Source organism: Pygocentrus nattereri, chromosome 2, assembly GCF_015220715.1.
Source record: "Pygocentrus nattereri isolate fPygNat1 chromosome 2, fPygNat1.pri, whole genome shotgun sequence".
Classification (NCBI taxonomy): Eukaryota; Metazoa; Chordata; class Actinopteri; order Characiformes; family Serrasalmidae; genus Pygocentrus; species Pygocentrus nattereri.
The window spans coordinates 33,042,777-33,066,080 of record NC_051212.1 but is presented as its reverse complement, the minus strand read 5'-3'; the positions used below and the strand labels follow the sequence as shown (position 1 = coordinate 33,066,080).

General features: G+C 38.3%; 3 protein-coding genes across 3 annotated transcripts; all 3 read left to right on the top strand.

Annotated features, from left to right (window-relative positions):
• The first annotated feature begins 372 nt into the window (after positions 1-372).
• LOC108411016 (signal-regulatory protein delta-like) lies at positions 373-2,183 on the top strand. Its single transcript, XM_037543842.1, has 6 exons — positions 373-385; positions 525-611; positions 693-1,040; positions 1,465-1,569; positions 1,688-1,713; positions 1,829-2,183. The coding sequence occupies exons 1-6, from the start codon at positions 373-375 to the stop codon at positions 1,937-1,939; spliced, it is 690 nt and encodes a 229-aa protein (XP_037399739.1). The 3' UTR covers positions 1,940-2,183.
• Positions 2,184-8,252: 6,069 nt separating this feature from the next.
• On the top strand, positions 8,253-10,534 carry LOC119262398. Its single transcript, XM_037534242.1, has 7 exons — positions 8,253-8,292; positions 8,404-8,470; positions 8,612-8,962; positions 9,044-9,391; positions 9,816-9,920; positions 10,039-10,064; positions 10,180-10,534. Exons 2-7 carry the CDS (start codon positions 8,431-8,433, stop codon positions 10,288-10,290), a joined length of 981 nt encoding a protein of 326 aa, XP_037390139.1. The 5' UTR covers positions 8,253-8,292; positions 8,404-8,430; the 3' UTR covers positions 10,291-10,534.
• Positions 10,535-16,603: 6,069 nt separating this feature from the next.
• LOC119262289 lies at positions 16,604-19,756 on the top strand. The gene is made up of 7 exons (XM_037533732.1): positions 16,604-16,643; positions 16,755-16,821; positions 16,963-17,313; positions 17,395-17,742; positions 18,906-19,013; positions 19,108-19,142; positions 19,459-19,756. Exons 2-7 carry the CDS (start codon positions 16,782-16,784, stop codon positions 19,588-19,590), a joined length of 1,014 nt encoding a protein of 337 aa, XP_037389629.1. The 5' UTR covers positions 16,604-16,643; positions 16,755-16,781; the 3' UTR covers positions 19,591-19,756.
• Positions 19,757-23,304: the final 3,548 nt, after the last annotated feature.

Here is a 23,304-nt window from a genome sequence, read left to right as displayed (position 1 = left end):
ATAATTAGTTATTAATGCTTTATTAGGTTGTAAAGTGTAACTGATATTTTAGGGTGTCCATTGCTTGAAGAGTTTGGCAATGATTCATCTTTGTGTACTTGTCCTGCTCTCAGCTTTAGGTACTGTTTTATCTTTTTTCCAACAGTAACACATTCACGTTTATTTGTACTGCTTCTTTAAAATGTACAGACTGCTACACGACCTAATTGTCATTCATTTTCAGAACTTTCCAAAAAAACAGCTTCGCCTTTTTCTTTCAGGTGGCACTTCAGAGATTGACATTCCATGTCTTAATGGACTGAAGTCCATTCCTAACGGGGGAAATATTCATTTGACCTGCTTTTTTTCATCGGCTGATGCATCCGCGACTACATGGTTCAAACAGGTTCCAGGAGAAAAGCCTCTTCTCATTGCTTCTGCTTTTCATTCTGGAAAAGTCACATATCATAACAACGCTAACAAAAGAGGCCACTTTAATGCATTGAGAGATAGAAGCAGTTTTAATCTGAGTATCTCAAATGCAGAACCATCTGATTCAGCTACATATTACTGTGCTGTTGCATATTATGCGAGTGTGGCCTTATTAGACTGCACAGTTTTAGTCCTCAAAGGTAGGTGCTACTTTACTACAGTCTGCTTTTATTAAATATCATTCATTTTGTAACACAACTCAACATTTTTCCTCTCTTTAGGTTCATCAAGTCTCTCTGCTGTTCTCCAGCCTCCTGTATCAGATCCTGTTGAACTGGGAGGAGATACAACTTTGCAGTGTTCAATACTCACAGATGTGTCTGCAGGAGATCACAGTGTGTACTGGTTCAGACATGGATCAGGAGAATCTCATCCAGGAATCATTTACACTCATGGAAACAGGAGTGATGAGTGTAAGAAAAGCTCTGAGACTGATTCTCCTACACAGAGCTGCGTCTACAAACTCCCCAAGAGAAACCTCAGCCTCTCTGATGCTGGAACTTACTACTGTGCTGTGCTCATGTGTGGAGAGATCATCTTTGGGAAAGGAACTAAACTGGACTTTGAAGGTAAGAGCAGATGTTTTAAGCTAAAAGATTTTCCCACTTCTGTTGTGTAGCAGTGCTGAGAAAAACTGGGTCTCCATAAAATTTATTTTAGAATGTAGAATTCTAGATCCATTCATATTATTATGATGCTTTTTCTGAAACAATAAGAAGCTCATTTTTATTTATTTATTTATTTATGTATTTATTTTGCTGTGTAGCAGTGTTGAGAAACACTGTGTCTTCATAACCGCCTTCAAAAACTGTTTTACAATTTAGAAATCTATATTATAATCCAGTTATATTATTAGCTTTTTTTTCTGAAACAATAACGAGCTCATTTTTAATTATTATAATTATTTTATTATAATTATTTATTTATTTATTGGTATATCAAAGTCATAAATTTTGACAAAATCATAAAGATGATTTTTCTTCCTTATTATAGAGAAATGTGCTTTGGTCCCAACCATTGTGGTGTTAGTGGTGTCGAACATCATCGCTCTGAGTGTGGCTTTGTTTATGTGCAGAAAACACAGCAGTCATCATAAAGGTAGGTTTAACCTCTGAAACTGATATCATTATTAATATCTAACGTTAGTGTATGAATGCAGTGAACTGTAATGGTGTAATACTGCATGTTTGAATGATTTACTTGTTATTTGTTGAAGATGCTGCTGAAGCTCATGCGTATCAGGTAATTCATTCACTTTGTACATCTTTTCTGATAAACTCCATCATGAGGCTAAAAATATCTCTTTATGTAAAGAATCAGTGAAATACAGAGTAATAAAGTCAGTGTTTTTCTGCAGCCTGCATGTGGGGAAGCTTCATACTTTGCAGCAGACACTTTCATCAGAGATGAACCACAGCAGAAGACTGAAGATGTGAACTCTAAAGTCATTTATTACCAACAAAACTGAACTTTATAAAGTTTAGAAGACTTTCTCTCCTTTCTGCGCTGATGATTGCAGACTGAGGAATAACTGGCTAACAGATATTAATGCAGTGTTTTTTAGCATATTGGTATCATTAGTAGTAGCTATAGAAGTAGTAGTGTTGTTGTCTTGGTACAGTAAAACAAAATAATAGTGAGTCAGTAAAGTGCTAATCTGAGTAGTGTATATTTGAATGTGTGTGTTCTGAATAAAAGAGATTTTTAGGTAATGTGTTTTGGTACGACTTTAAAATGAAGGGTTCATGCGTGTTTTAACATTTGTTTGTTTGTGGTTATTAGCTAGATTATAAACACTTTTTTAAAAACATCATTAATAAGCAGTTATAACACATTAATAAAAAGGACCAAAGTGAGCTGATATATCTAAGTAAAATGTTATTAAGCTGACAGCTTCAATGTCATCTGAACAAGAAGTGTTCACTATAAGACAACAACAGGCCATTTCTGTGTTTGTAATGTGCCTCGTGATGGACTGCCGACCTGTCCAGGGTGATTCTTGCCTGGTGACTTTGATAGTGTGTGTGTGTGTGTGTGTGCGTGTGTATGTGTGTGTGTGTATATGTATTTGTATTGTGTGCGTTACATATCTTAACCCCTTTCGAACTCTAGATGTCTTTTTATTATTATTTTTAAAAATAGCACAAACCGAAAATAAAATGGAACAAGACTTAATAGACACTTATTTGTATAAAGTATTTGATAATATTTGAAAGTATAAATATTTAAGTTGAGAAACTAAAGTGGAATGAATTTACAGGCCCACAGGAGCCCTTAAGGATGTTAAGTAATCTATTCAGCAGGACCTTTTGAAGACATAGTTGAGGAATAATACAAATTGCTCTTAGAAACTCTTTAATTACTCTTAAAACTCACCACATTTGAGCAATTTAAACTGATCTGGTGTTTCTATTTTTGCCAAATATGATGCCTGATAAAAGTTGGAGTAAAGAGTTCCACAACATGGAGATAAACTAGTTTCTCAGGTTCTCTTGTTCTCTTTGCCCATAGAGCCATAACAGCACACAATATCTTGCCTATAGCCTCCCTTGTTCAGCCTGTCTTCAGCAAATGAATCAGCATCTTACATATATGGATGCTCACCGAAATACGATTACTACTCCAGAGGTCAGTTTCCTGAATATGGTCAATCACTTCATATGAAGAATTATTAAGCAACACATAGCAACAGAAAATTGTGCTAAAGTTTATTTTACAAGTAAATATAACTTCATATTTAAAAAGATATTAAATTAAATAACATGATCAGACTGCATAAAAGCTAGCATTTTTTTCTCTTATAAAAGACAAAGACCATGAGCTTTTTTATTGTGCAAATTACAGGTTAATAAAATGGGGGCAGGATGGATGTTAATGAGCAGATATAATGCAAATGTCACATTAAGTCTGAAATTGATGTATTTTCTGAAGCAAACTGCACACAACCACCTGCAAATTGTGTATTTTTCTGAGGTGATCAACACATAGGCAGCATCACTAGGACAACTTTTTTACATCTTCGCAACTTTGCCAAGATAAGAAATGCCCTATCCCTGCATGATGCAGAAAGACTAGTACAGGCCTTTATTACTTCCAGGCTAGACTACTGTAACGCACTACTATTTTTTAGATTAATATTCTAAATTAATTTAATCTGTTTTCTAATGTAAAAAAGGTAATTGAACCAAAAACGTTTTTAAAAACGTTTTTGCAAAGTATAAAAAGTAATTCAGCCAAAAAGTTTAAATGGTTTTCTTGCAAGAATGGAGAAGATGAAAAAACAAGTTTCAGCTGTTGGTTCTTTTGAAGAAAAAGTTCCAAGTTGGCATCCGGATCCAAAACAAAATACATCAGTTTTTATAATGTTTTTCAAATATGCTTATTGCCCCTCCCTGGGGTGATTTCTTCACTTCTCCTCTCTGACAATCCCATTGGCTATCATTAGAATTCAGTATATTAAATTTATTTGTTAATTTATTTGTTATTTATTAATAAATTTGTGCGAGAAGGACCATTTTTTACAACTCTCCATAATGGGAATTTTTAATTATTTAAGAGTTATGACCTGTTCCTGCTCACAAAGCTTTTATTATTGATAACTCAAGGACATGTTTTATCAATAATTCTGACAGTTCCCAGAATTCACAGGGCTGCAGCTGGGGGAAGAGCCTTTTCTTATAAAGCCCCCAAACTCTGGAATGATCTTCCAGAAAATGTTTGGGACTCAGACACAGTCTCAATCTTCAAATCTAGGCTGAAAACTCACCTGTTCAGTTTAGCTTTTGGTAGTTAATGTCTCCCCTTAGTTAAAGGCAGCAGATCCAGGGGTCCATGGACACAGGGAATTATAGTAAACTGAGACGCTGTTGCTGTCGTCCCGCTGCTCACATGCGGTCACGCAGGTTTGTGGACGGTGGAGCGGCGGGATGCCAAGCTATTTCAGAGTGCTCTCGTGTCTGTGTGTCCTTCTGGTTCTCTCCTTTTAGTTAAGCTGTTATAGTCAGATCTGCCGGAATCATTAGCCAAACTCTGGAAATGTTCACATTCCCTTTATGTGCAACCCCAATTCCAATGAAGTTGGGACGTTGTGTAAAACATAAATAAAAACAGAATACGATGATTTGCAAATCCTTTTCAACCTATATTCAATTGAACTCATTACAAAGACAAGATATTTAATGTTCAAACGTATAAACTTTATTGTTTTTTGCAAATATTCACTCATTTTGAATTTGATGCCTTCAACACGTTCCAAAGAAGTTGGGACAGGGACAACAAAAAACACCTGTTTGGAACATTCCACAGGTGAACAGGTTAATTGGAAACAGGTGAGTGTCATGATTGGGTATAAAGGGAGCATCCCTGAAAGGCTCAGTCGTTCACAAGCAAGGATGTGGGGAGGTTCATCACTTTGTGAACAGCTGCGTGAGCAAATAGTCCAACAGTTTAAGAACAACGTTTCTCAATGTGCAATTGCAAGGAATTTTGGGATTTCATCATTTACAGCCCATAATATCATCAAAAGATTCAGAGAATCTGGAGAAATCTCTGCAAGTAATCGGCAAGGCGGAAAACCAACACTGAATGCCTGTGACCTTTGATCCCTCAGGCGTCACTGCATTAAAAACCGACATCACTCTGTAATGGATATTACCACATGGGCTCAGGAACACTTCAGAAAACCATTGTGAGTGAACACAGTTCGTCGCTCCATCTACAAGTGCAAGTTAAAACTCTGCCATGCAAAGCTAAAGCCACATATCAACAACACCCATAAATGCCAAAGAGGAGAAGGACTGTCCAGATTGTTATCAGCGCAAAGTTGAAAAGCCAGCATCTCTGATGGTGTGGGGGTGTGTAGGCGCCCATGGCATGGGTAACCTGCACATCTGTGAAGGCACCATTAATGCTGAAAGGTACATACAGGTTTTGGAGCAACATATGTTGCCATCCAAACAACGTCTTTTTCAGGGACGTCCTGCTTATTTCAGCAAGACAATGCCAAGCCACATTCTGCACGTGTTACAACAGCGTGGCTTCGTAGTAAAAGAGTGCGGGTACTAGACTGGCCTGCCTGCAGTCCAGACCTGTCTCCCATTGAAAATGTGTGGCGCATTATGAAGCGCAAAATAGGACAACGGAGACCCCGGACTGTTGAGCAACTGAAGTTGTATATCAAGCAAGAATGGGAAAGAATTCCACCTACAAAGCTTCAACAATTAGTGTCCTCAGTTCCCAAACGCTTATTGAGTGTTGTCAAAAGGAAAGGTGATGTAACACTGTAACCCGTGTTGCAGGCATCAAATTCAAAATGAGTGAATATTTGCAAAAAACTATAAAGTTTATCTCTTTGAACATTAAAGATCTTGTCTTTGTATTCAATTGAATATAGGTTGAAAAGGATTTGCAAATCATCGTATTCTGTTTTTATTTATGTTTTACACAACGTCCCAACTTCATTGGAATTGGGGTTGTACAAACAAACAGAATAAAACCAATTCCATCTTCCTGCCTTTTTTCCGAGTATACGACCACTCACATGTCTGGCCTGACACTGAAGGATGACTGACTGTCGAGCTCTCCTGCAACCCACTTCAGACTAGCTGCCCACGCCCCAGCTACCACCATCTGCCTTGGACTAGCTGCCGGGAAAACTACATTGAAGTTTGACCAGAGGAGGATGGTTTCTTCCTCAGCTCTGAGGGAGTTTTTCCTTGCCACTGTTGCCCCTGGCTTGCTCACCTGGGGGTTTTTACATTCATGTTAAAACTTGTCTTCTCTGGAAATCCGTGTAGCGGCTTTGAGACAACAGTTGTAAAAAGTGCTATACAAATAAATTAGATTTGATTTGATTTGATCTTAGGTGACAGTTTAAAAAGTGTAGTGAAATTAAACTGTCAACAAGTTTGTGTAATTTCAGTGAGGAAGAGAAAGCCGACTTAATAACTGACTAGCTTATTGTGCAGCAACACAAATACAGAACTTGGAAGACACTGACATGGATTAAGAACACACCTGCAGCCAAATAAAGGTATCTGAAAACTTAAATACTCAATTCAATACATATTTTGTAGTGGGCATTGTCAGTAAGCAGACATAATAATTTGGCACTAAGCCCCAAGTGAGCAAGCTGAGTGCGACAGTAACAAGGAAAAACATCCTAAGAAACTTTGAGAGGAACCAGGGGAGCCCATCATCCACTCGTCAACACTGGATAGCAAAACAACAACACAACAATGAACAAAGAAAGGAATTGATCCTGAGATCAACAATGGCTTACCCAAAAAAAGAGAATAAAAACCCACGAGGACATGGACTATATTGTCAATTCACTCGCCCATCCAAATCATTGAATCCAGGTGTTCCAATCACTCCCCTGGCCACAGGTGTATAAAACCAAGCACCTAGGCCTGCAGACTGCTTCTACAAACATTAGTGAAAGAATGGGTCGCTCTCAGGAGCTCAGTGAGTTCCAGCGTGGTACCGTGATATGATGCCAAATGTGTAACAAGTCCAGTTGTGAAATTTCCTCTCTACTAAATATTCCACAGTCAACTATCAGTGGTATTATAACAAAGTGGAAGTGATTAGGAACGACAGCAACTCAGCCACAAAGTGCTAGACCATGTACAATGACAGCACTCTGAAACAAACACTTAAACCTTGTGGAAAGCCTTCCCAGAAGAGTTGAAGCTGTTACATCTGCAAAGGGTGGACCAACATCATATTAATACCCAATGGATTTAACATCGGATGTCCCTCATGTTTATATGCATGTGAAGGCAGATATAGTGTATTACTATGAACAAGTAAGCAGGCAAACACAGCGTATAGCAGGGACATGAAATGAACAGTGTTATTCTGCTGGTAAATATTCTTTCAGCATGTGTTTAAAGCCTGTGTCTCCATCTAACCACCGTGACCATTGCTGTTGTTAAATGATGTGTCCTAACAACACACCTTTACTATGTTACGGCTGATTTACAGCTGGTTTTAAGAAGCAGAGAAAATCCAGTGCAAAACTGGCAGAAATTCCTTGCTCCGAGTTTAATAAATCACAGTGAAAACATAATTGCCCAGACCATGTATGTGTACATAAGTTGGAAATGCAACCCATTGCTTTGTTGAAAGGTTTAGTACTTCTTTCAGGAATTTACTTTTGTGTGAAAAATCATGAACAGGCTCAATTAGACCCCAGAGTGGGCTGCTGCCCTTTTGCCCACAAACTGCACTACTGACTTTGTGAGTGAACTTGGGTTCAATAAGCTTCATCACTCTTCGTCACTATTTCTAGTGAAGCACTGCCTCCTGTGGAGAGTTCACCTCAGTAACTGACCTATCACAGATGCACGCATCACCACAGCACTAAAAACCCTGCTGTTAAAACACCAATGAGGCCTATGAAAGTCCTGCCATTGTGCACTCACAAAATACGAAGTACATATTCAGTAGTTCATTCAGTATTTAGTAAAAATTCAGTAACTATAATTAAATCACAACTTTATTCAACTTTTCTTCCAGTTTGTTTTTTTATATGTTTTCTAAGTGATGTAGATTGTTTTAGTGAAGCTTTAAGATAAGCTAGAATCATATTTCTCAAGACTGCTTTGACAAAACCAGGTTTATAACTCAGGAGCAGTCATTTGAATGTAGAGCACTAAAGTCTTGATGTGAATGGCTGGGGCCCAATTCTATTTCCTGTTTTTGGAGCCAATCAGCTGTTAGCACAGAATTATAAAGCTGCTCTTGTGGAAGTTTTAAGTACAGAGTGGTGCGTGGGTTATCTACATCTCAGACGTTTACCTTTGTTCTTCAAAAAGTGTAAGTGACCTCACAAAATGAACTTGCATTGCTTTGCAACCATATTTATTTGGGTTTTAATAATTAGTTATTAATGCTTTATTAGGTTGTAAAGTGTAACTGATATTTTAGGGTGTCCATTGCTTGAAGAGTTTGGCAATGATTCATCTTTGTGTACTTGTCCTGCTCTCAGCTTTAGGTACTGTTTTATCTTTTTTCCAACAGTAACACATTCACGTTTATTTGTACTGCTTCTTTAAAATGTACAGACTGCTACACGACCTAATTGTCATTCATTTTCAGAACTTTCCAAAAAAACAGCTTCGCCTTTTTCTTTCAGGTGGCACTTCAGAGATTGACATTCCATGTCTTAATGGACTGAAGTCCATTCCTAACGGGGGAAATATTCATTTGACCTGCTTTTTTTCATCGGCTGATGCATCCGCGACTACATGGTTCAAACAGGTTCCAGGAGAAAAGCCTCTTCTCATTGCTTCTGCTTTTCATTCTGGAAAAGTCACATATCATAACAACGCTAACAAAAGAGGCCACTTTAATGCATTGAGAGATAGAAGCAGTTTTAATCTGAGTATCTCAAATGCAGAACCATCTGATTCAGCTACATATTACTGTGCTGTTGCATATTATGCGAGTGTGGCCTTATTAGACTGCACAGTTTTAGTCCTCAAAGGTAGGTGCTAATTTACTACAGTCTGCTTTTATTAAATATCATTCATTTTGTAACACAACTCAACATTTTTCCTCTCTTTAGGTTCATCAAGTCTCTCTGCTGTTCTCCAGCCTCCTGTATCAGATCCTGTTGAACTGGGAGGAGATACAACTTTGCAGTGTTCAATACTCACAGATGTGTCTGCAGGAGATCACAGTGTGTACTGGTTCAGACATGGATCAGGAGAATCTCATCCAGGAATCATTTACACTCATGGAAACAGGAGTGATGAGTGTAAGAAAAGCTCTGAGACTGATTCTCCTACACAGAGCTGCGTCTACAAACTCCCCAAGAGAAACCTCAGCCTCTCTGATGCTGGAACTTACTACTGTGCTGTGCTCATGTGTGGAGAGATCATCTTTGGGAAAGGAACTAAACTGGACTTTGAAGGTAAGAGCAGATGTTTTAAGCTAAAAGATTTTCCCACTTCTGTTGTGTAGCAGTGCTGAGAAAAACTGGGTCTCCATAAAATTTATTTTAGAATGTAGAATTCTAGATCCATTCATATTATTATGATGCTTTTTCTGAAACAATAAGAAGCTCATTTTTATTTATTTATTTATTTATGTATTTATTTTGCTGTGTAGCAGTGTTGAGAAACACTGTGTCTTCATAACCGCCTTCAAAAACTGTTTTACAATTTAGAAATCTATATTATAATCCAGTTATATTATTAGCTTTTTTTTCTGAAACAATAACGAGCTCATTTTTAATTATTATAATTATTTTATTATAATTATTTATTTATTTATTGGTATATCAAAGTCATAAATTTTGACAAAATCATAAAGATGATTTTTCTTCCTTATTATAGAGAAATGTGCTTTGGTCCCAACCATTGTGGTGTTAGTGGTGTCGAACATCATCGCTCTGAGTGTGGCTTTGTTTATGTGCAGAAAACACAGCAGTCATCATAAAGGTAGGTTTAACCTCTGAAACTGATATCATTATTAATATCTAACGTTAGTGTATGAATGCAGTGAACTGTAATGGTGTAATACTGCATGTTTGAATGATTTACTTGTTATTTGTTGAAGATGCTGCTGAAGCTCATGCGTATCAGGTAATTCATTCACTTTGTACATCTTTTCTGATAAACTCCATCATGAGGCTAAAAATATCTCTTTATGTAAAGAATCAGTGAAATACAGAGTAATAAAGTCAGTGTTTTTCTGCAGCCTGCATGTGGGGAAGCTTCATACTTTGCAGCAGACACTTTCATCAGAGATGAACCACAGCAGAAGACTGAAGATGTGAACTCTAAAGTCATTTATTACCAACAAAACTGAACTTTATAAAGTTTAGAAGACTTTCTCTCCTTTCTGCGCTGATGATTGCAGACTGAGGAATAACTGGCTAACAGATATTAATGCAGTGTTTTTTAGCATATTGGTATCATTAGTAGTAGCTATAGAAGTAGTAGTGTTGTTGTCTTGGTACAGTAAAACAAAATAATAGTGAGTCAGTAAAGTGCTAATCTGAGTAGTGTATATTTGAATGTGTGTGTTCTGAATAAAAGAGATTTTTAGGTAATGTGTTTTGGTACGACTTTAAAATGAAGGGTTCATGCGTGTTTTAACATTTGTTTGTTTGTGGTTATTAGCTAGATTATAAACACTTTTTTAAAAACATCATTAATAAGCAGTTATAACACATTAATAAAAAGGACCAAAGTGAGCTGATATATCTAAGTAAAATGTTATTAAGCTGACAGCTTCAATGTCATCTGAACAAGAAGTGTTCACTATAAGACAACAACAGGCCATTTCTGTGTTTGTAATGTGCCTCGTGATGGACTGCCGACCTGTCCAGGGTGATTCTTGCCTGGTGACTTTGATAGTGTGTGTGTGTGTGTGTGTGCGTGTGTATGTGTGTGTGTGTATATGTATTTGTATTGTGTGCGTTACATATCTTAACCCCTTTCGAACTCTAGATGTCTTTTTATTATTATTTTTAAAAATAGCACAAACCGAAAATAAAATGGAACAAGACTTAATAGACACTTATTTGTATAAAGTATTTGATAATATTTGAAAGTATAAATATTTAAGTTGAGAAACTAAAGTGGAATGAATTTACAGGCCCACAGGAGCCCTTAAGGATGTTAAGTAATCTATTCAGCAGGACCTTTTGAAGACATAGTTGAGGAATAATACAAATTGCTCTTAGAAACTCTTTAATTACTCTTAAAACTCACCACATTTGAGCAATTTAAACTGATCTGGTGTTTCTATTTTTGCCAAATATGATGCCTGATAAAAGTTGGAGTAAAGAGTTCCACAACATGGAGATAAACTAGTTTCTCAGGTTCTCTTGTTCTCTTTGCCCATAGAGCCATAACAGCACACAATATCTTGCCTATAGCCTCCCTTGTTCAGCCTGTCTTCAGCAAATGAATCAGCATCTTACATATATGGATGCTCACCGAAATACGATTACTACTCCAGAGGTCAGTTTCCTGAATATGGTCAATCACTTCATATGAAGAATTATTAAGCAACACATAGCAACAGAAAATTGTGCTAAAGTTTATTTTACAAGTAAATATAACTTCATATTTAAAAAGATATTAAATTAAATAACATGATCAGACTGCATAAAAGCTAGCATTTTTTTCTCTTATAAAAGACAAAGACCATGAGCTTTTTTATTGTGCAAATTACAGGTTAATAAAATGGGGGCAGGATGGATGTTAATGAGCAGATATAATGCAAATGTCACATTAAGTCTGAAATTGATGTATTTTCTGAAGCAAACTGCACACAACCACCTGCAAATTGTGTATTTTTCTGAGGTGATCAACACATAGGCAGCATCACTAGGACAACTTTTTTACATCTTCGCAACTTTGCCAAGATAAGAAATGCCCTATCCCTGCATGATGCAGAAAGACTAGTACAGGCCTTTATTACTTCCAGGCTAGACTACTGTAACGCACTACTATTTTTTAGATTAATATTCTAAATTAATTTAATCTGTTTTCTAATGTAAAAAAGGTAATTGAACCAAAAACGTTTTTAAAAACGTTTTTGCAAAGTATAAAAAGTAATTCAGCCAAAAAGTTTAGATGGTTTTCTTGCAAGAATGGAGAAGATGAAAAAACAAGTTTCAGCTGTTGGTTCTTTTGAAGAAAAAGTTCCAAGTTGGCATCCGGATCCAAAACAAAATACATCAGTTTTTATAATGTTTTTCAAATATGCTTATTGCCCCTCCCTGGGGTGATTTCTTCACTTCTCCTCTCTGACAATCCCATTGGCTATCATTAGAATTCAGTATATTAAATTTATTTGTTAATTTATTTGTTATTTATTAATAAATTTGTGCGAGAAGGACCATTTTTTACAACTCTCCATAATGGGAATTTTTAATTATTTAAGAGTTATGACCTGTTCCTGCTCACAAAGCTTTTATTATTGATAACTCAAGGACATGTTTTATCAATAATTCTGACAGTTCCCAGAATTCACAGGGCTGCAGCTGGGGGAAGAGCCTTTTCTTATAAAGCCCCCAAACTCTGGAATGATCTTCCAGAAAATGTTTGGGACTCAGACACAGTCTCAATCTTCAAATCTAGGCTGAAAACTCACCTGTTCAGTTTAGCTTTTGGTAGTTAATGTCTCCCCTTAGTTAAAGGCAGCAGATCCAGGGGTCCATGGACACAGGGAATTATAGTAAACTGAGACGCTGTTGCTGTCGTCCCGCTGCTCACATGCGGTCACGCAGGTTTGTGGACGGTGGAGCGGCGGGATGCCAAGCTATTTCAGAGTGCTCTCGTGTCTGTGTGTCCTTCTGGTTCTCTCCTTTTAGTTAAGCTGTTATAGTCAGATCTGCCGGAATCATTAGCCAAACTCTGGAAATGTTCACATTCCCTTTATGTGCAACCCCAATTCCAATGAAGTTGGGACGTTGTGTAAAACATAAATAAAAACAGAATACGATGATTTGCAAATCCTTTTCAACCTATATTCAATTGAACTCATTACAAAGACAAGATATTTAATGTTCAAACGTATAAACTTTATTGTTTTTTGCAAATATTCACTCATTTTGAATTTGATGCCTTCAACACGTTCCAAAGAAGTTGGGACAGGGACAACAAAAAACACCTGTTTGGAACATTCCACAGGTGAACAGGTTAATTGGAAACAGGTGAGTGTCATGATTGGGTATAAAGGGAGCATCCCTGAAAGGCTCAGTCGTTCACAAGCAAGGATGTGGGGAGGTTCATCACTTTGTGAACAGCTGCGTGAGCAAATAGTCCAACAGTTTAAGAACAACGTTTCTCAATGTGCAATTGCAAGGAATTTTGGGATTTCATCATTTACAGCCCATAATATCATCAAAAGATTCAGAGAATCTGGAGAAATCTCTGCAAGTAATCGGCAAGGCGGAAAACCAACACTGAATGCCTGTGACCTTTGATCCCTCAGGCGTCACTGCATTAAAAACCGACATCACTCTGTAATGGATATTACCACATGGGCTCAGGAACACTTCAGAAAACCATTGTGAGTGAACACAGTTCGTCGCTCCATCTACAAGTGCAAGTTAAAACTCTGCCATGCAAAGCTAAAGCCACATATCAACAACACCCATAAATGCCAAAGAGGAGAAGGACTGTCCAGATTGTTATCAGCGCAAAGTTGAAAAGCCAGCATCTCTGATGGTGTGGGGGTGTGTAGGCGCCCATGGCATGGGTAACCTGCACATCTGTGAAGGCACCATTAATGCTGAAAGGTACATACAGGTTTTGGAGCAACATATGTTGCCATCCAAACAACGTCTTTTTCAGGGACGTCCTGCTTATTTCAGCAAGACAATGCCAAGCCACATTCTGCACGTGTTACAACAGCGTGGCTTCGTAGTAAAAGAGTGCGGGTACTAGACTGGCCTGCCTGCAGTCCAGACCTGTCTCCCATTGAAAATGTGTGGCGCATTATGAAGCGCAAAATAGGACAACGGAGACCCCGGACTGTTGAGCAACTGAAGTTGTATATCAAGCAAGAATGGGAAAGAATTCCACCTACAAAGCTTCAACAATTAGTGTCCTCAGTTCCCAAACGCTTATTGAGTGTTGTCAAAAGGAAAGGTGATGTAACACTGTAACCCGTGTTGCAGGCATCAAATTCAAAATGAGTGAATATTTGCAAAAAACTATAAAGTTTATCTCTTTGAACATTAAAGATCTTGTCTTTGTATTCAATTGAATATAGGTTGAAAAGGATTTGCAAATCATCGTATTCTGTTTTTATTTATGTTTTACACAACGTCCCAACTTCATTGGAATTGGGGTTGTACAAACAAACAGAATAAAACCAATTCCATCTTCCTGCCTTTTTTCCGAGTATACGACCACTCACATGTCTGGCCTGACACTGAAGGATGACTGACTGTCGAGCTCTCCTGCAACCCACTTCAGACTAGCTGCCCACGCCCCAGCTACCACCATCTGCCTTGGACTAGCTGCCGGGAAAACTACATTGAAGTTTGACCAGAGGAGGATGGTTTCTTCCTCAGCTCTGAGGGAGTTTTTCCTTGCCACTGTTGCCCCTGGCTTGCTCACCTGGGGGTTTTTACATTCATGTTAAAACTTGTCTTCTCTGGAAATCCGTGTAGCGGCTTTGAGACAACAGTTGTAAAAAGTGCTATACAAATAAATTAGATTTGATTTGATTTGATCTTAGGTGACAGTTTAAAAAGTGTAGTGAAATTAAACTGTCAACAAGTTTGTGTAATTTCAGTGAGGAAGAGAAAGCCGACTTAATAACTGACTAGCTTATTGTGCAGCAACACAAATACAGAACTTGGAAGACACTGACATGGATTAAGAACACACCTGCAGCCAAATAAAGGTATCTGAAAACTTAAATACTCAATTCAATACATATTTTGTAGTGGGCATTGTCAGTAAGCAGACATAATAATTTGGCACTAAGCCCCAAGTGAGCAAGCTGAGTGCGACAGTAACAAGGAAAAACATCCTAAGAAACTTTGAGAGGAACCAGGGGAGCCCATCATCCACTCGTCAACACTGGATAGCAAAACAACAACACAACAATGAACAAAGAAAGGAATTGATCCTGAGATCAACAATGGCTTACCCAAAAAAAGAGAATAAAAACCCACGAGGACATGGACTATATTGTCAATTCACTCGCCCATCCAAATCATTGAATCCAGGTGTTCCAATCACTCCCCTGGCCACAGGTGTATAAAACCAAGCACCTAGGCCTGCAGACTGCTTCTACAAACATTAGTGAAAGAATGGGTCGCTCTCAGGAGCTCAGTGAGTTCCAGCGTGGTACCGTGATATGATGCCAAATGTGTAACAAGTCCAGTTGTGAAATTTCCTCTCTACTAAATATTCCACAGTCAACTATCAGTGGTATTATAACAAAGTGGAAGTGATTAGGAACGACAGCAACTCAGCCACAAAGTGCTAGACCATGTACAATGACAGCACTCTGAAACAAACACTTAAACCTTGTGGAAAGCCTTCCCAGAAGAGTTGAAGCTGTTACATCTGCAAAGGGTGGACCAACATCATATTAATACCCAATGGATTTAACATCGGATGTCCCTCATGTTTATATGCATGTGAAGGCAGATATAGTGTATTACTATGAAGAAGTAAGCAGGCAAACACAGCGTATAGCAGGGACATGAAATGAACAGTGTTATTCTGCTGGTAAATATTCTTTCAGCATGTGTTTAAAGCCTGTGTCTCCATCTAACCACCGTGACCATTGCTGTTGTTAAATGATGTGTCCTAACAACACACCTTTACTATGTTACGGCTGATTTACAGCTGGTTTTAAGAAGCAGAGAAAATCCAGTGCAAAACTGGCAGAAATTCCTTGCTCCGAGTTTAATAAATCACAGTGAAAACATAATTGCCCAGACCATGTATGTGTACATAAGTTGGAAATGCAACCCATTGCTTTGTTGAAAGGTTTAGTACTTCTTTCAGGAATTTACTTTTGTGTGAAAAATCATGAACAGGCTCAATTAGACCCCAGAGTGGGCTGCTGCCCTTTTGCCCACAAACTGCACTACTGACTTTGTGAGTGAACTTGGGTTCAATAAGCTTCATTACTCTTCATCACTATTTCTAGTGAAGCACTGCCTCCTGTGGAGAGTTCACCTCAGTAACTGACCTATCACAGATGCACGCATCACCACAGCACTAAAAACCCTGCTGTTAAAACACCAATGAGGCCTATGAAAGTCCTGCCATTGTGCACTCACAAAATACGAAGTACATATTCAGTAGTTCATTCAGTATTTAGTAAAAATTCAGTAACTATAATTAAATCACAACTTTATTCAACTTTTCTTCCAGTTTGTTTTTTTATATGTTTTCTAAGTGATGTAGATTGTTTTAGTGAAGCTTTAAGATAAGCTAGAATCATATTTCTCAAGACTGCTTTGACAAAACCAGGTTTATAACTCAGGAGCAGTCATTTGAATGTAGAGCACTAAAGTCTTGATGTGAATGGCTGGGGCCCAATTCTATTTCCTGTTTTTGGAGCCAATCAGCTGTTAGCACAGAATTATAAAGCTGCTCTTGTGGAAGTTTTAAGTACAGAGTGGTGCGTGGGTTATCTACATCTCAGACGTTTACCTTTGTTCTTCAAAAAGTGTAAGTGACCTCACAAAATGAACTTGCATTGCTTTGCAACCATATTTATTTGGGTTTTAATAATTAGTTATTAATGCTTTATTAGGTTGTAAAGTGTAACTGATATTTTAGGGTGTCCATTGCTTGAAGAGTTTGGCAATGATTCATCTTTGTGTACTTGTCCTGCTCTCAGCTTTAGGTACTGTTTTATCTTTTTTCCAACAGTAACACATTCACGTTTATTTGTACTGCTTCTTTAAAATGTACAGACTGCTACACGACCTAATTGTCATTCATTTTCAGAACTTTCCAAAAAAACAGCTTCCCCTTTTTCTTTCAGGTGGCACTTCAGAGATTGACATTCCATGTCTTAATGGACTGAAGTCCATTCCTAACGGGGGAAATATTCATTTGACCTGCTTTTTTTCATCGGCTGATGCATCCGCGACTACATGGTTCAAACAGGTTCCAGGAGAAAAGCCTCTTCTCATTGCTTCTGCTTTTCATTCTGGAAAAGTCACATATCATGACAACACTAACAAAAGAGGCCACTTTAATGCATTGAGAGATAGAAGCAGTTTTAATCTGAGTATCTCAAATGCAGAACCATCTGATTCAGCTACATATTACTGTGCTGTTGCATATTATGCGAGTGTGGCCTTATTAGACTGCACAGTTTTAGTCCTCAAAGGTAGGTGCTAATTTACTACAGTCTGCTTTTATTAAATATCATTCATTTTGTAACACAACTCAACATTTTTCCTCTCTTTAGGTTCATCAAGTCTCTCTGCTGTTCTCCAGCCTCCTGTATCAGATCCTGTTGAACTGGGAGGAGATACAACTTTGCAGTGTTCAATACTCACAGATGTGTCTGCAGGAGATCACAGTGTGTACTGGTTCAGACATGGATCAGGAGAATCCCATCCAGGAATCATTTACACTCATGGAAACAGGAGTGATGAGTGTAAGAAAAGCTCTGAGACTGATTCTCCTACACAGAGCTGCGTCTACAAACTCCCCAAGAGAAACCTCAGCCTCTCTGATGCTGGAACTTACTACTGTGCTGTGCTCATGTGTGGAGAGATCATCTTTGGGAGTGGAACTAAACTGGACTTTGAAGGTAAGAGCAGATATTTTAAACCTACTTTAATAATCTATTTTTCTGAAAACATCAAAGAAAATGTCATTTCTATTGAAAATTATGCAATTGGTATCTTACTTGGGTAAGATCAGAATCTTAACTCACTTAAGAGCACAATCGTGCAAACAATTCTGCAGTTTAGGAACATAAATCTGATGTAGACTTTTTCTTATGACCTTTCACAAGAACAAGTGTAAGGAAAGGCTCAGGAATATAGTAGCAAATGAGGCCCATTAATTACAGCAAAACAAGCTTTGAAAAAAAAATCATAAAAACACGGCAGGCCAGGGCAGGTTATTTCAGGATTCTATGGCATTTCTTGCACATTTAATTCACATTTAGGTCATGTTTAAGGCACTTTCTAAAAGTAGGTCAGAACACAGATATATTTGTAGGTATTCCAGATCGCATTGTTCCCAACCGAATTCACTTTTAAACATTTACTGTTAGCAGTTTATAAGCTTTTTTTAAGGTTGTCAACTCGACACCCCCTCAAACACACTGTAGCTATCAAATGCACACAAACGCATGACAATGCTCACAATATCTACACAAACACACACACACACACACACACACACACACACACACACAAACTATCTAATCTGGCTATATTCATTTTCAGTTGACAGCTCTTTACCAACTCAATATAGTGATGCTGGTATTTTGTGAACTTATAGGTAGACACAGTTCCTCATATGAAGTAACTGAATGGTGAGAAACTCTTTCTCACAAGCCATCTCACCAAATGTGAACATCTTTTAGAATAATTAATCTAACAGTCATGTAATGTTGCACATAAAAGGTAGTAAAGTTAGCCGCTAAGCGCTGCTACACACTCACGTTGAAACTTCTGGTATAACTTTGTGCATGTGGCACATGTCTTCACTCACATGGTAACCCTTACTTACAATAACAATGCAATATCCCTAATAATAATGTCATTAATAATATAGGATATGTGCCAAAAATGATTGATTGATTTAAAAAAAAGTTGGAGGCGCTTCTGCTTCTTCCAAATTGTATAAAACAAAGTTCAACTAAACATTTGTGGTCTGTGATGTACCTGTTTACACTCATTTGATTTGGGAAACAAGATACAAATGCATTTTTACTGCATCAGATTTATTTTCTTATTATAGGAAACAGCGTTGTGGTCCCAGTCGTTCTTGGTTTTGCAGCATTTAACATCATCTCCATGATTGTGGTTTTATTTCTGTGTAGAAAATTCCACATCAGACATCATAAAGGTAGGTTTTGCCTCAGAAATGAATATGACACAGGTATGTATTTTTGCAAAGACTCAAAAATGATTTTCTTTGTTCCTGTTATTATTTGTTGAAGGAGCTGCTGAAGGTAACACAATCCAAGTGAATCAGGTGATTAATTCATTTTCTAACCTTTCTGCTAAACACAGTCTTTGTAAAATCTCAACTGTCAGACAGTAAAACAAGTTTTAAGATAAACGATACATGTAAATTTTAGAGTTTATATCAATAGTAAATGTCCATATAAAGTTTAGAATTACTCTTATATACAATCAATCACATCTTGCACCACAAAATACTGTGAAATGTGATTTTGCTCACTGTGTTTAATGTGCTGGTTGGGGGATCTTCTAAACTCTTCGGCTAAACTTTTATTTTGCTCAGTTAGTTTGCAGTAAAACCTGTTAAACACTTTTTCCTTCTTCAGGGTGAATGTGATGAAACTTTGAACTACGCAGCACTGAGTTTCACTAATAAACCACCGTCATCCAGAAGAACTAGAAGACAACAGAAGCCTAAAGACACTGAAGTTTACTCTCAGATCAAATTTCCACAATAAAACGGAATAACTGAACAGTTAATAATCCTCTCACCTTTTACTGCGGATTACTCATAAAATATCAACTCATGATATTTGGTTCCTTGTTTTGATGCAGCGTGATCCAGTCTCAGTTTAGTTTCTAGCCAAAGACAGTCAGAGCACAATGCAAAATGTTTTGCTTACGAACGCTTTATAACTTGTTTATGTGTGTGTTACATTGTCTATTCTTAAACTAATGTCTGGAACATTTTGTACTGTAAATCAACATGTTTATATTTCTCACCAAGCGTTCTTCTAAACATTAAAGAAAACTTCACGTTTCGAAAAAGCGCTTTGCAGCGTTAGTTTCTAAAAAGGACATGGTCTGAATTATTAAAGTGTAAATGCATTTGTTGTTCTAAGCCAAGTTTGACAACCGAAGCTCCTCCCAACACTGTGATGACACCTCCCCCGCTCTTCTGAAGATGAGAAAGAGACCACCCCCTGGACTGCTGCCGTTTAACACATGCAGAGCTGCGCTTTCAGTTCATTACCTGTTTCTCCTATGACCTTAACTTCAAAAGAGTGTTTTGCTGGACCTGCATGCCACACTACTTGAATAACATTTTACTCCACCTTGTCACTGGTTACCATTGCACTATACATTACATTGTAGTAGATGTGGCTCTTCTTGTAAATAGCATGCAAATTTGATTGATTTCCCATGTGAACAGTATCTCTCTTGTTGGCAGCATTCCTCAGCTCCTCTGAGGCAGAGAATCAATGGGCATCTGAACCTGCAAGGTAATGACATGATTTCTCAAAGCAGCTGGGGCCACAACACCTATGTAATCACATCCCTAAAGCGCCCCCTGTTCAGCCCATCTTCTACAAAGTGGAGAAGCATTCTGTCTGTATGGAGAATTCCACCCTCACCATCACACTGCTTCTTTTCTAGGAGTCAGTTTGATGTATCTGGACAACATGCTTTTATCACTTCTTAGACGTTTTAAATAGAAACAGAAAATCAGTAAATAATGTTACATTTGAAGTTGAATGTTATTGCATTTGTTTTAATATGAAGCTGTGCAGCATGTCAAGGAAAAGGTTTGAGCCAAAGACTAGTTCGGATGAAAGTATTCACAGGTTGAACCTATAGATCACCTATAATTCAGTTATTAGTCTTGGAGTTAACTACTGTAATCTAACGTGTAAGGTATGAATGAGAGTGAGGAAGGGACATTCAGACTGATCTAACTTTGGAGTTAGAAGGTTTTGTTGTTTATTTCCGTTTTTAAAAAGCTGTAAAAGTTCTGTTTAATCTTTTGATGTGGTTGGACGTTTAAGCAGTCCACCCTCGACTGCATATGTGACATCATTGCGGTCACTGCTAAGTATACACTCATATATAGGATATAGTTCACAGGCAGAAAGAAAGAGAAGAAGACATTCACAGCAACTCTTTTTCAGGAAATCATGATAGTAAAGTGCTGTTGCTAGACTGGGTAAAAAGTTGCATTTTACTGGAACATGATTCAAAAGACAAACACTTGACAGATAAGATACATGCCATTTGTTGGAAAAAGTCTTGCAAACAAAAGCAAAGGTAGATGTCCTGAATCCTTCAGAGTTAAGCTGAAAAATAACCACTAAAAATTCTTCTTGTATAAATGGTGTATGTGATCCTTTGTGTAATCCATAGTTCAGGAACCCTGGAACCACACAGAACCCCTCAGAGATCAAAATATTTGTTTCTGTAGTTTATGAGCTGCAACCCCTCTCTTACATACTTTAATCACAATTGGATTGACAGGTCCTGTGTTTACAGTGCCATCCTGAAAATTACTTTTGTGTTGCAGTGCTCAATCCATATAGACTGTAGCAAAGAAATGTCTAGTGGGCTTTAACTGTATTTTGTCTGACCAAATAACATTTTTTCAAAAGAGTTCTGATTTGTCTAAATGATTGTGAGCAAGTTTTAGATGCACTTGTTTTTTTGACATGTTTCATTGACAGGGAAGTTTAAGGTCTTTGCTAAGGCTCTGTAGCTATTTCTATTGGAATGCTGCTTTATAATGTTAAGAACATCAGAAAGCCCTTTCAGATGCACCAGCAGCTGTCACACTTCTCAGGCACTGGCTTCTCCCACACATGATACACAGCATCTTCTGGTGTATCCAGAGTCTGTTGCACCTGGTGCTATTGCAGTCCACGGCAGTTGGGGATCCATCCACAGGCACTGGCACTTCACTCACGAAAGCTGTTAACTCGACAGCACACAGCACACCCTGCTGGCAGCTTCTCCCATGGGGAACAAAGGCCACACTGCCAGGGAGGTCTGGCTCTCTGCCTCAGCTCTGCAGCGAGCACTTGGCTCAGGCCCCCTGCCATGACTAGGATAATTAAGGTAAGATAAGATAAGATAATCCTTTATTAGTCCCACAGCGGGGAAATTCACAGTATTACAGCAGCAGCAGAGTAACAGGAGTAAGGCACTCAGTAGTAGAAACGGGAAACAGTGTAAACCTTATCAACATTATAAATAATAAAAATTAAAGCTAAATATCTAGACTATTTACAACAAAATAAGGATAATAATAAAATAAAATAAGAGTTGCATAGGAATCTGTATTGCACTTAGCATATTGCACAATGAAAAATGTTCGCATTCTGAATGTAAGTGTATATTGTATTGTATGTGGTCTACTGGGAGCAGTGCTGGTTGTACAGTCTCACAGCAGCAGGAAGGAAGGACCTGCGATAGCGCTCCTTCACACACTTGGGGTGAAGGAGCCGGTCACTAAAGGACCTGCCCAGTGCTACCAGAGTCTCACGCATGGGGTGGGAGTCGTTCTCCAGCATGGATGCTAGCTTGTTCAGCATCCTCCTTTCTCCCACCGCCTGCACTGGGTCTAGAGGAGTCCCTAGGACCGAGCCGGCCCTCCGGATCAGTTTGTTCAGTTTCTTCCTGTCTGCAGTGGAGATGCTGCCGCCCCAGCAGACCACTCCACAGAAGATGGCTGATGCCACCACTGTGTCAAAAAAGGTCCTCAGGAGTGGCCCCTGCACTCCAAATGACCTCAGTCTCCTGAGCAGGTAGAGTCTGCTCTGTCCCTTCCTGTTAGGTGCAGCTGTGTTGTCGCATTGATCTGTAGGTGATTCCGCAGACACCAGTCCACAAAGTCCTGAATCAGTTCTCTGTACTCTCCGTCGTCCTCATTTGTGATGCGGCCGACGATCGCTGAGTCATCAGAGAACTTCTGTAGGTGGCAGTTTGGTGAGTTGTACATGAAGTCTGCAGTGTACAGGGTGAAGAGGAACAGTGCTAACACTGTCCCCTGTGGGGCCCCTGTGTTACTGACCACCATGTCAGACACACAGTCCCTTGTCCTCACATACTGTGGATGGTTGGTGAGGTAGTCCAGGATCCAGTGTGTTAAGTGATGGCCCACCCCTGCCTGTTCCAGCTTGTCCTTCAGGAGCCCAGGCTGTATGGTGTTGAAAGCACTGGAGAAATCAAAGAACATGATTCTTACAGTGCCCCCAGGCTTCTCCAGGTGAGAAAGAGAAAGAGCTCCATAATTAAAAACAACATTAAAATCATAATTAAAACAATAAATGAAAGAGAGTAAATTATTAAATCAATTAGAAATTAGGATAGTTAAATAATCAAATTATAAACCAAAAGTTAGATTAGGATTGAAGAGTGCTGTTACAGAGGAAAAAGGGGCTAGAAACACTAACAGTGCTTAA

Bases quoted from the DNA above. Each gene is read 5' to 3' on its own strand.
- LOC108411016 (XM_037543842.1), top strand. The intron at 1,041-1,464 runs GTAAGAGCAGAT...TCCTTATTATAG, and splicing joins AACTAAACTGGACTTTGAAG to AGAAATGTGCTTTGGTCCCA. The intron at 1,714-1,828 runs GTAATTCATTCA...GTTTTTCTGCAG, and splicing joins CTGAAGCTCATGCGTATCAG to CCTGCATGTGGGGAAGCTTC.
- LOC119262398 (XM_037534242.1), top strand. From the start codon at position 8,431: ATGATTCATCTTTGTGTACTTGTCCTGCTCTCAGCTTTAG. The intron at 8,471-8,611 runs GTACTGTTTTAT...TTTTTCTTTCAG, and splicing joins TGTCCTGCTCTCAGCTTTAG to GTGGCACTTCAGAGATTGAC. The intron at 9,921-10,038 runs GTAGGTTTAACC...TATTTGTTGAAG, and splicing joins ACACAGCAGTCATCATAAAG to ATGCTGCTGAAGCTCATGCG.
- LOC119262289 (XM_037533732.1), top strand. From the start codon at position 16,782: ATGATTCATCTTTGTGTACTTGTCCTGCTCTCAGCTTTAG. The intron at 17,743-18,905 runs GTAAGAGCAGAT...TTCTTATTATAG, and splicing joins AACTAAACTGGACTTTGAAG to GAAACAGCGTTGTGGTCCCA. The intron at 19,014-19,107 runs GTAGGTTTTGCC...TATTTGTTGAAG, and splicing joins CCACATCAGACATCATAAAG to GAGCTGCTGAAGGTAACACA.